The following is a 12,203-nucleotide window of genomic DNA, read 5'->3' on the forward strand; positions in this document are numbered from 1 at the left end:
GGCCCCAGGAAGCAGGAGCGGACTGGGTGTCCTGAGCCCCGTCTTTTGCAGTTTGAGCCCTGGGGGACCCCTGCTCAGCCTGTGCTGCCCCCGCTGGCCTGGGGTCCCTCTGCAGGGGTGTCGGGGGCCCTGTGTCCACATGTGAGCTTCCAAGTGGCAAAAGAAATCGTTCCCACTTAGACGTGGCCCTGACCTGCTGGGCAGGACATAGTGGTTCCCCCCAAGGGCCAGAGAGCTGGCCGGCGTCCCAGTCCTCACGCCTGCTTCCTTCTCTCACCCCTGCTGGGCCAGCGTGGTCCTGCAATGGAGACAAAAGCAGGAGAGGGCCGTGTCCGCCTTCAGAGCGAGGGCCAGTGGTCCGGCAGGACCAGGGGGCAGGAGAGCAAGGTCCCTGTGCCTGGATTCTGGCCTTTCTGCTCTGTGCTGTCTGCTAGCTGGTTACCAGGCTGCAGCCTAGGGACAGCCTTTGATTGTGAGGGTTATTAGCACAGAGTGAATGCTGGTTACCTCACCCCAAGTCCTCTGCCAAATCCATGACCAGGCTTCCCAAAAAGGAAGACAGGCAATCAGGCACTCGTCTCATGGGGACCTTAGGGTCAGGAAAGGGGGTGCCTGAGAGGTGGGGAGAGACCAGGGAGCCATGTGCAAAGCAACACAGACTCTATCCTGCTTGTTCCTGGCCAGGCAGGCGGGAAGGCCCAGGACCCAGAACCGGGCTGAGGGGTCTGAGCTGTGGAAGTGGCTGCTCAGAGGCGCATTCCTGGGGGAGATGGTGGTGCTGGGGCCTGGCCTTCCCTCCCTCAGGGACCAGACGCATGAAAAGTGGGTTCCACCACACAATGACAGCACGTCCCGGCCACCCCCCCCCCAGGTGGTAGGGAGGAGGCGTGGGCCTGCTGCACTGCCCGCTCTGCCCGACTTGCTGTCACTCACTGAGCCTTCACTAGCCCAGCTCCTCACGTTTAAACAGGCTCGTGGTGAGCAATAAACACTCTGTTAGCATGATTAGCCCAGGGACGGCCACATTAGTAACTCATGAACAGCAGTCTGTAATTTGGAGATTCAGGGCCACATCCTTAAGTGGGTCACACAGCCAGCGCCTCTAGGCTTTGAGCCGGTGCCCTACGCCACCACCTGGTGTGGCCAGGCCAGCCTTGGCCCCTGCTGGGACGGCCACGCCAGGCGCCCAGCAGTTTCTGTGCCTGGGCCCCCGTGGCTCTCAGGACAGCGTAAAGTAAACCTGCGTTCTGGGGCCCTGAGTGCAGGGGTCTGCTGGGTTTGGAGCATCAGGAACGAGAGCAGATCCTGGGAGCGAGGGTGCCCCAGTGCAAGAAGGGGAGGGTGGAACAGTCCCTCAGGCCCAGGGTAGGGCGTGCTGGACAGTCTGCTGAAGGCACTCCACACACAACCGAGAACGGTCCTCTGCTGGTCAACCTCGGCTGCCTCTCAGGCATCAAAATGCCCTTGACGCCCTGGCTGGTTTGGCTCAGTGGACAGAGCGTTGGCCTGCGGACTGAAGGGTCCTGGGTTCAATTCTGGTCAAGGGCACGTGCCCAGGTTGCGGGCTCGGTCCCCAGTAGGGGGCGTGCAGGAGGCAGCCAATCAATGATTCTCATGGTTGATGTTTCTATCTCTCTATTCCTCTCTCTTCCTCTCTGAAATCAATAAAAATACATTTAAAAAAATGCCTTGACCAGGAGGTCACACTGAGGATGAGCACGACAGGGAAGCGGCACAGGCCAGAGGGAGGCGGTGCTTCAGACAGAGACAGTCAGTCTCACTCCCGTTGTCGACAAAGCAAGACGATTAAAACAGTCACTGGGGCCAGAGAGAAATGTCCCCCATCACTGCCTTCGGGGGTCTAAGGTGACCTCGGAGTCCCCTCGACCTGGCCATCGGGGCTGCATGGAGGACACAGTGCTCTGGCTTCATCTGGCAGGGAAAGTGCCATCAAGAATCCAGTCCTGCCTGGCCGGTGTCGCTCAGTGGATAGAGCATCGGCCTGCGGATTGAAGGGTCCTGGGTTCGACTCCGGTCAAGGCTCCTCCCCGGCCTGCACTCTGGTCAGGGCATGTGCAGGAGGCAACCAATCAATGTGTTTCTCTCACATCGATGTTTCTCTGTCTTTCCCTCTCTCTTCCACTCTCTCTAAAAATCATTGGAGAAATATCCTTGGGTGAGGATTAACAAAACAAAACAAAACAAAGAATCCAGTCCTGCTGGGCCGGTGTGGCTCAGTGGTTCAATGTCAACTTATGAACCAGGAGGTCATGATTCCCAGTCAGGGCACATTTGAGGGTTGCAGGCTCCATCCCCAAGGGGGTGTGCAGGAGGCAGCCCATTGATGTTTCTCTCTCTCTTTCTTTAAAAATCAATAAAAATATTTAAACACACACACATTATGCTTTAAAAAAAGAATCCTTCCTATCACCGTGTCGCCTGGCCTGATGCCCGCGCAGGTAGGAACCTGTCACCCGCCATCGCTTCCTCGGGCCTGCTGAGCTCCGCCCCACGGCCAGTAAGACCCCCCGGCACAGCCCAGGCAGCGTTTCTCTCCGCTCCTGGCTTGTTGTTGCTACAAAGTCCTTATTTTGACCTGAAATCTACCTCACTAGCCCCCGCCCCCGAAGAGGCACCGTGGCAGGACACGCACTCCGCCTACCACAGCACCTCGGCTAGATCATGGCGTCACCCTACCCATCACTCAAGCTCACCCCCTTGGAGCACCTACTTCACAGGCACCGGACAGAACTGGGTGTGAGCCCCACGGCCAGGCTCAGGCTGGAGAGGGGGAACTCGGAAGCTCGGGCTCTTTAGCACAGCGTCCTTTCCCTCCCTGGGGTGCCCTGAGCGCGAGGGACGGGCGAGAAGCGCAGGGGGTGAAGTACAAGCTTAGTTCAGAGCAGTTCTCCAAGCAGACAGAGGAGAGAGCTGTAATTATTTGTATACAGAGCGGTGTCTCCCTTACAAAGGGGCAGGTCTATCCCTTTTTGTGTTCCCTGTAGCTTTAAGCCAAGTGCCTGCCATTCAGTTGCACCAACAGGCATTTACAGAGCAAACAGAGAAGTGGAACCCCCAGGTGCTGCTGGCTTACCTGCGGACCCACATGCTCAGCCTGCCCAGGACCTGCATTTTCCTTGTCAGCATTTACAGGTTCTTCCCGAGACCTTAGGGGAAGATTGCACAGACATCCTTGTAAAAGGACCAGGAAGCTGGAGGACAGGAAGCTGCAAGGACTGGACAATGAGTATCAACCAGACTCCGAGGGAACGTTAGCATCTTAGCTCCGCTGTTCTGATGTGACTCAGGAATCTCCTAGCCTAGCAGTTCACAAGGCCTGGTAAAAGGACCATTTCTTCCTCGGATTTAGGCTGGTCGGGCCTTCCATCAACAGGAAAAGTGACAGAGAGGGGGCAGACGCCTAACCCAGAGACCACAGTTCGCGTCCTGGCTTTGCCAATGACTGGCTGTCATTATGATGGTGCGGCTTTGGGTTCATTACTGTTTGCTCATCCGAAGTGGGTAATACTGCTCGGGTGACTGTGAAGATAAATGAGACATGTATGCACATGCCCTGCCTGGGGCCTGGGACACGGAGACCAATACCCTCAGGACCCCTGTGGCACAGGGTCCCTCCCCAGCAATGGAGACGTGCCCATCACACGGGCACGCGGGTCTTTACCGCTGTGCGTGTCTCAACCACTACAAAGAGAAGGCACTGAGCTCGAAGTGTCCCAGGGGCACAGGCTCTTTCACACAGAGGAGAGCGAGGAGCCGTTCTTCTCCGAGCCCGGAGGGGGGCTGACATCCAGGGGTATCTATTGTGCAAGGGCAGGAGGGAGAGCCGGCGCCACATCCACCCAGGTCAGCCAGGGCTGTGGCACGACTGAATCGGAACTCTCCAGTGAACTTCGAGAACCCCAAACTCTACCAAGTGTGGGCACCTCTACTTCAGACTGTTCATCTGTAAAAAGAAGCCAATGGCCCTCAGGGCGATTATGAAATGAGATGAGGCATGGTCGTGCACGTGACCGCTACACCAGCCTTCCCTCGAGCAGTTCCTGCCAGCCGTCAGCCAGAACTCTGCTCACCTCTCTGATTCTGGAACGCAACTTCATCAACTAAGGCCAGCACCCAGCAGTCTGAAGAGTTAGCCTGTCTCTTGCTCCCAATGTTACCACTGAGAACTTGGGTGTCCCGTGTTCCTTACAGGTGATCTTGTGTCTCAGGACAGATTTTTTTCTTAACTTTTAAAATTACCTTATCTATATTATAAAAGGCCTGTGGCCCTAATGTTGTATTGACCAAAGACCTGCATGGGTGGGCGGGGCCGCACGATTTCGCGTGCTAGGCTTCTAGTTAAGGTATAATTAATATGCACTAAAATGTACCCATTTCTGTGTACAGTTACTAAGTTTTGAGAAATTATACCTTTGAAACTATCACCCCAATCAAGGTATTGAAAATTTTTTTTATTAAGATATAATTAACAAGGCATAGAAAAATTTCATCACCCACCCTAGCTGGTTTGGCTCAGTGGCTAGAGAGTCGGCCTGTGGACTGAAGGATCCCGTGTTCAATTCCAGTCAAGGGCACATGCCCAGGTTGCAGGCTCGATTCCCATTGTGGGGTGTGCAGGTGGCAGCCAATCGATGGTTCTCTCTCATCATTGATGTTTCTCTCTCTCTCTCCCTCTCCTTTCCTCTCTGAAATCAATAAAAATATATTAAAAAATAAATAAGAAGAACATTTTCATCACCCAAAAAAGTTCCCTGCTGACTCTGCAGGCAATCCCCTCCTCAGAAAATGGCTGACCCTACAGTACGTGGTCCTTTGTGTCTGGCTCCTTTCACTTACCAGTGGTTTTGGGATTTGCTATGTTGTTGTTGCCGAGCAGTATTCTGTTGTATGAATACACTACAATCTGTTCATTCATTCACCTTCTGATGTATCTGTATGTCTAGCCCTTCACCAATATCTTGATTCCTGTTATAGTAAATCTTGAAATCAGGTTGCAGAAGTATTTCAACTTTCTTCTTATCAAATCTGTTCCAGCAATTCTAGGTCCTTTGCAGATATATATACATTTTAGGATCAGTTTGTCAATTTCTACAAAAAAAAAAAAAAGGCTGCTGGAATTTTTATTGGGATTAGGTTGACTCTAAGATCAATTTAGGATGAACTGTCATCTTAATGATATTGAATTTTCCAATCCATGAACATGTTATGTCTTTCATTAATTTAGGTCCTCTTTAATTTCTCTTAGCAATGTTTTATAGTTTTTACTGAACAAATCTTACATTTTTTATTATCTATTCCTAAGTATTTCATGTTGATGCTATTATAAATGATATTTGATTTTAACAATAATTTTCCAATGGTTTACTGCATTTATATAAAATTAAATCTTGTATGTTGATGCTGTGTCCTGGTGATTTTGCTAAATTAACTTCTTAGCTCTAGTAGCTGTTGTATAGGTCCATTAGCATTTCCTACATCCACCATGTCTTTGTCCAGTTTGGGATTTATTGTGTTTCCTGGATCTAAGAATGAATACCTTTGACTCTAGAAAATGCTTGGTTCTTTTCTCTGCAAATATTGCCTTTGCCCAATTTTTTTATTCTTGCAATAACTCTTCTCTGTGTCTTCTGTGCCTCTCAACTCATATTTTTCACCTTTTTCTCTTTGTAAAGAATTTCTTCCGGTTTATCTTCCATTTCACCGATTCTGTCTTCAGCTGCACTTAATCTATTTAACCTTTTGACTACAATTTTAGTTTCAATGACTGTACTTTCCATTTTTACAAACTATTTTTGGTTCTCTTTTCAAAACAACTCGATTATTCTTAAAGGCTCTTGCTCCTACTACCAGCCTTCTCTTTTATTTCATGAAATATAGTAAACTTACAATATCATGAATTCTGAAGTCTGTCTGTTGCTCTGCTTTTTTTTGCTCATAGGACATGCTTCCTTGAGTTTAATGACTGTGAGTACATACTCCTTGGAACGCTATCTGTGGGGATTCTCTCAGGCCTGGGTTGAAATGTGTGGCTCCAGAGGGGAGCTGAATTTACCTCTGCTTCCTGCGACAGTTTGAAAATAAAATCTCAGCTTGAAGCTTTTCACACGTGGAAAAGGTGCAGAAAAGGCTGAAAAGACACGTGGCAGCTTCCGCGAGCTTATAAAATCCTGGAGCAACACGTCCCTTCTTCAGCCGGGGTCAAGGCCAACACGGGCGGGCTTCCGCTGCAAGGGGCGCGTTTCTGGTCATTTGGGTGCTGAGGGTGCAGGTTTGGGGGACGCAGCTTTATGTGCTGGTGCCCTACGGACCCCCCACAGAGTGAGCCGCAGGCTGTCTGTCCCCCGGACGGCCCAGCCTCTCATGGGCGGTCCAGGCAGCGGACTCCCATCGCCTCGCAGCCAGGGGCTTATTCTCTGGAACTCGGCTTTGGGTTCATTTTTGACCTCTGATAGTTATTTACTTTCTTGTCATCTCATCAGTGCATTTAAAATATTATAACTGGGCCCTACCAGGTGGCTCAGTTGGTTGGAGTGTCATTCCATACACCAAAAGGTTGTGGGTTCGATTCGTAGTCAGGGCACATACCCAGGTTGCAGGTTCGATCCCAGTCGGGGTGTGTATGTGAGGCAACCAATCAGTTTCTCTCTCACATTAATGTTTCTCTCTCTCTCCCTTCCTCTCGCTCTAAAACCAATAAAAACATACCCTTGGGTGAGGATTAAAGAAAAAAAGGCAGCTGGCATTTAAGCCCGCACCAGCATGTTAGGCCATGCCATTCTGAAAGCGCCTGGTCTCCAAACTGAATTACTTTCAGTGGGAAGATGGTGCAGGTGTTAGTCTAACTGCGGCATCGGAAGACCTGAAAGCTAAGGGGTTTCTCCACACAGATCTCCGCAAGCCACTCCAGGGGAAACAGGGCGAGAAGACACGCCCTCAGGCGACCTACCTGGGTGACGCCTCCGACAGCTGGCCCTGCAGCAGGTTCAATTTTTGGACGTGACGTCTACAGTCAGCACCAGAGCCCTCACCATAAGCCTGAGGAACAAACAAACAAAAATATTAATTTTAAAAAGTTCTGACAGGACTGAGATGCACCTTAGGGGGAAAGCTGTACCCCCACAGGCCTGAAGCACCGTGCGGAAATCAGCAACTGACTGCTTACTCTGGAATTTGACTTTTGCTTCATTTTTGACCTTCGATAGTTATTTACTTTCTTGTCATCTCATCAGTGCATTTAAAATACTGTAGCTGGGCCCTGGAGTGGTTTACAAACCCACAGTCTCAGGCAACAAACAGTTTCAGTCTATGTGGCTGCCCACTAGTACCCCAAGCTCTACACAGCCAAACTGCACTCAATCCCAAACCCCACACAAAACGGTTAATGAACATAAGAACTTCAGAAGAGAAGTTACACAAATTGCCAATAAACGTGAAATGATACCCCTCACTGAGAATCAAAGGCATACCAATGAAAATGATACTTCTTTTTCATTTAGCAGCCACTCACTTGTTCAATACATGTTTACTGAACACCTTTTATGTGCAAAGACATGGATGGACCTAGAGGGTGTTATGCTCAGTGAAATGGGTCAGGTCAGACAGAGAAAGACAAATATATGTGAGTTCACTTTTATGTCAAATCGAAGAAAACAAAATAAATGAACAAACAAAACAGAAACAAACTCATAGATACAGAGAACAAACCGATGGTTGCCAGATGGGAGGGGGTTTTGAGGGAGGGGTGAAAAAGGTGAAGGGATTAAGTACAAATTGGTAGTTACAAACCAGTCACAGGGATGTAGAGTACAGTCCAGTCAATAATATTGTAATAACCTGTATGATGCCAGGTGGGCACTAGACTTATTAGGGAGGATCAACTTGTAAGGTATGTCTAATCACTATGTTATACACCTGAAATTAACATGATATTAAATATCAACTGTAACTTAAAAAAAAGAAATAATAAATAATAAATTTTAAAAAGAGACGGGGATGACTGTGGGGAAAGCAGGCTGTGGTGAGGTGCAGAAGCTGGGGTGACGGGAAAACTAGCAGAGAATGGAAAGAAACAGCCAGGAAAATAGGAAACCAGGAGCAAGATGACGAGAACCCAAGTGAAGACGATGTTTCCCGGAGGAGGAAGTGACAAGCTGTGACAGATGCCACCACCGAGTCGAGCCAGGTGAGGACTGAGCACCGCCCACTGTCCTTAGCAACATGGAGATCACTGCTGACTGTGACGGACTGGTCCACAGTGAAATCCCTTTTGGCCCAAGTTCAAGTGGGAACGAAAGGAGAGAACTGGAGAGGGAATGGCAAAGTTTAAAAAGGATGTAACCCACATCTGGCAAAACCAGGACTGCCTTTGCTCTCCTGAATGGCAGAGACCCCGGGCTGAACACTAAAACGCATTTTCCTCTGATCTGGCACAGACTGAACTCCCTGTCCCAGTCTTCCCTGCAGGCAGGCGTGGCCCTGACACTAGGTTCTTTCCTGGGGACGTGAGCCCTCCCACGCCGGCCCCTGAAAGCCTGCAGGTAGTAGCTCCTCCAGGCTCCTGCCCCTTTCAGGGGCTCAGGCAGCAGGAAGTAAGCCTCAGGGAACCACAGAACCTCAAAACAGCAGATGCCCGCGTCCCTGAATGCAATGCCAAGGACAGTGGCCCTGCTGAACTCAACCCCTCCAAAGAGAAAGAGAAACGTCTACTGCGTTTAACCACAATTTTGGCGTCTGTTACTGTGGTCTAGCCAACAAGTCAGATGTCACCACATGTGCATGGAGATGGTGCGAGGACTGCAAAGCCTCCTCAGGGAGAACTCAGAAACACAAGCCGACACAGACAACAAGCAGCAGGCACTCTGCGGGGGTCTCTGTAGCTCCAAGCCAGCCTGTCTTCTGAGACCCATTCAGAGTGGGCTCAGCAGCTACCCTTGCTGACCTATCGTCCCCCCACCCACACCCTTCCCCAGCTGATTGGCCCAGAGGGGGACATCTGAGTCCACAGCACCAATCAGATCACTTCTCCCAGGAGTTGATAATTGGGACTCAGCTATTCCAGCGGCTGGAGCCTGGAGCGGAGGGTGTACTGTGAACTGTCTGGGGAGAGGGAGGGAGGGAAGGAGAGGAGGCAGGGAGAAGGGAGGAAAGATGATGCCTGCGTTGTCAGCAGCTTTTCAATTCTTGGAACCAGTTCCTCAAAGGGTCAAGGATGAAGTGCCTTCCAAGTGTTTTTTTTTTCTCTTCTCTCTTCTTTTCTTTTCTTTTCTTTTCTTTTCTTTTCTTTTCTTTTCTTTTCTTTTCTTTTCTTTTCTTTTTTCTTTTCTTTTCTCTCTCTCTCTCTCTCTCTCTCTCTCTCTCTCTCTCTCTCTCTCTCTCTCTCTCTCCTTTCTCTTTCTCTCTTTCTCTCTCTCTCTTTCTTTCTCTCTTTTTCTCCAACTAAAAACCTTGGTTGAAGATACCCTCTGAAACAGAATTTAACTTCTAGAATGTGCCCCAAGGAAATAACTGATCGAGTGGAGAGCGAGGTATGTGTGAGAAGCTTCACTGCAGAGCTGTTCATAACAATAAAAACTAATAGCAACGGAAATGCCCACTGATGTGAGACTGGTCACTTAGTCACTCACCAAATACTTACTGAGCACTCACCATGGGCCAGGCACTGTGCTGGGAGCTGAGAGTACACCAGTCAACGCACAAAGCCTCTGCTCGCATGGAACTTACGGTCTGCGACGGACAATGCTCACATAAACACCCTCTGACGTAATTTCTGATCAGGATAATGAGAATAGCTGGGTGAAGCCCCAGACGGAGCACAAAGGGCCTGGGAGGGGAGCAGGTATGGATTGTTTCCAAGTCAGAAAGAAAAGTCCCCATGGCTGAAGGAGTGATGAGATGAGGCTGGAGCAGTGGCATCCGGGGCTGGTGTAGGCGAGTGGGGCTTAGTGAGAACGAATGCGGGACAGTTAGTGGTGCCACAGGGATTGGGTGGGTCAGTAGATATGGACTTGAAAAGAGTGGGCTAGCCCGGCTGGCGTGGCTCAGTGGTTGAGCGTCGACCTATGAACTAGGAGGTCACTGTCCGATTCCTGGTCAGGGCACATGCCCGGGTTGTGGGCTTGATCCCCTGTGGGGAGCGTGCAGGAGGCAGCCGATCAATGATTCTTTCTCATCACTGATGTTTCTATCTCTCTCTCTCTTTCTCTCTCTCTCCTCTACCTTCCTCTCTGAAATCCACAAAAATATATTTTAAAAAAGAAAAAGTGGGCTAGGCAAAAGCACTTAAAATTCGGTCACTTCAGTGCACACCCTCGCTAGCCTGGCATCTCGACGGCCTCCACTTCTTGGGCCCACCGGCTCCCATTCTCCCACCCTGAAACCACCAACCCGTCTGCCCACTGTCGGGGGGGGCCTACGCCTGTTACCTTCGTGCAGGCCCCCGCCCCTCCCTTCATTGTGCCCCGTCTAGTTTTGAATTACATGCACGTGCAGGGTTTGCCTGCGTGTTTAATAATTTATCTTTCCTTTCACATGAGCAGATCTGCGAGGGCAAGAACGGCCACATTCTCAGCTGTCACTGCCCTTCCTGTGGCTGGCACTCAAAGGTATTCAATAAATACTCGCCGATGAGTAAACAATTGAAGGTACCGTTCAAGTCGCTGCTCCATTCATTCCAGCTCCTGAAGGAACAGGAACCCAGGGAGCGGGGCTCTATCTGTACTGAACGAGGACCCGCCTGTCCCTAGCCTGGGTAGATGCCCTGCTTCTTGGGACTCACCCGTAAAAATGACTGCTTCTCTCCACAAGCTTTGCACGTCCATTTGAGACTCTTTTTCATCTACAATGAAATTTCAGAAACATATATAGCTTAGGTAATTATTCAAAACAGGTGGAATGGATCAAAAAACTAATTTTAAAAGATCAATGGGAAAAAATCAAAAACAAACCAACACACATATGAAAACTCAGAATATTATAGAGGCGAGGAAAGAATAGACTATTTAGTAAGTGGTGCCGGGAAAACCAGCTATCCATGTCAAACAACATCAACTTACATCTCTACCAGGTGTGGCTCTCAAAAACAATTCCATAACATTTAATTTTGATTTTAAAAAAATGTTTATTTACTGATCTGAGAGAGAGAGAGAAAGAGAGATCAATTTGTTGTTCCACTTATTTATGCATTTCCCGAAATCTTGGCTATCGGGAGGGCTTTCAACCACACGATCGCAGGCCGGGGCCCTAATTTTGATCCTTTGTTTTGTTTACCCCACCTGAAGATATTTTTCTCACTATATTAGAGAGTGAAGGGAGGAGGAGAGAAGAGAGAACCTCATGTGAGACACACCAACTGGCTGGCTTCCACACAGCCCGACCAGGGCTGGGGATCCAACCAGCAACTGAGGAACATGCCCTTTATTGGAATGGAACCTGGTACCCTTCAGTCCACAGGCCGATGCTCTATCCACTGAGCCAAACCGGCCAGGGCTTAATTTTGATTCTTGATAAACCTGACTAGATGGTTTCTCTTAACATGAAAAATACCTTATACCAGCTCTGAAACTGTACAATAACTACCGCCATCCCCGCAAAAGTCTAGAACAAGCCAGGGATCCCCACTATTGTTTACCAAGTTTCCCTGGATGTTCAATCAGTGGAATTTTAAAAGAGAAGGCAATAAAAGGTATGAAAATCGGGAAGGAGAAAACTATCATTATTTATAGATGATATAATCAGTTGTTGTTTTTTAACCTAAAAGCCCAAGAGAATCAAATGAAAAACTATCAAAACCAGTAAGACAATTTAATATAGTGGCTGGGTACAAATTAATATATCTTTAAAAATTAATCCAGCCTTTATATAAGCAAACATCTAGTTAGAAAAAGAGTCTACTTATGATAGTAACAAAGAAAATGTTATCAATGGGCACAAAGTTGCTTGAAGAAATAGAATGAAACAGCATTATGAGCATGTCTAGGTCGGCTCATTCAAGTTGATGATTAATATGATCCTAATACAAAAACCACCAAGGTTTGAGGGAAGTACCCCGCAAAATAGTGGTTATACAAGCTAGAAAGTGTACATAAAACAGCCTGCAACTCATTTTCTTCAAGGTGCTACTTAAGTGTCTGAATTAAGAGCACAAGCTCATTGGTTACTGGAAATGTTGGGCGGGGGCAATTGTG

At 48.8% G+C, this 12,203-nt stretch overlaps 1 protein-coding gene across 6 annotated transcripts in view; it reads right to left on the reverse strand.

Moving 5' to 3' along the window:
• Window positions 1-125: 125 nt before the first annotated feature.
• TBC1D9B (TBC1 domain family member 9B) overlaps window positions 126-12,203 on the reverse strand; it is a 61,309-nt gene continuing 49,231 nt past the window's right edge. Inside the window, exons 20-23 of one of the 6 annotated variants that reach the window (XR_002827483.1) lie at window positions 10,796-10,855; window positions 6,968-7,056; window positions 6,074-6,245; window positions 4,930-5,067 (exon numbers count right to left, since the gene is read on the reverse strand). Coding sequence is in view for 4 of the 6 variants with exons in the window: in XM_023748427.1 (XP_023604195.1) it covers window positions 6,220-6,277; window positions 6,968-7,056; window positions 10,796-10,855 (207 nt within the window). In the remaining 2 variants the exon portion in view is untranslated. Of the gene's footprint in view, window positions 299-3,266; window positions 3,541-4,929; window positions 5,110-6,073; window positions 6,278-6,967; window positions 7,057-10,795; window positions 10,856-12,203 lie in introns of those variants that run through there. The other 5 variants (XR_002827482.1, XM_014449740.2, XM_023748428.1 and 2 more) reach the window with 5 other exon arrangements.

This window comes from Myotis lucifugus, unplaced genomic scaffold, assembly GCF_000147115.1.
Source record: "Myotis lucifugus unplaced genomic scaffold, Myoluc2.0 scaffold_1388, whole genome shotgun sequence".
In the NCBI taxonomy this organism is placed as follows: domain Eukaryota; kingdom Metazoa; phylum Chordata; class Mammalia; order Chiroptera; family Vespertilionidae; genus Myotis; species Myotis lucifugus.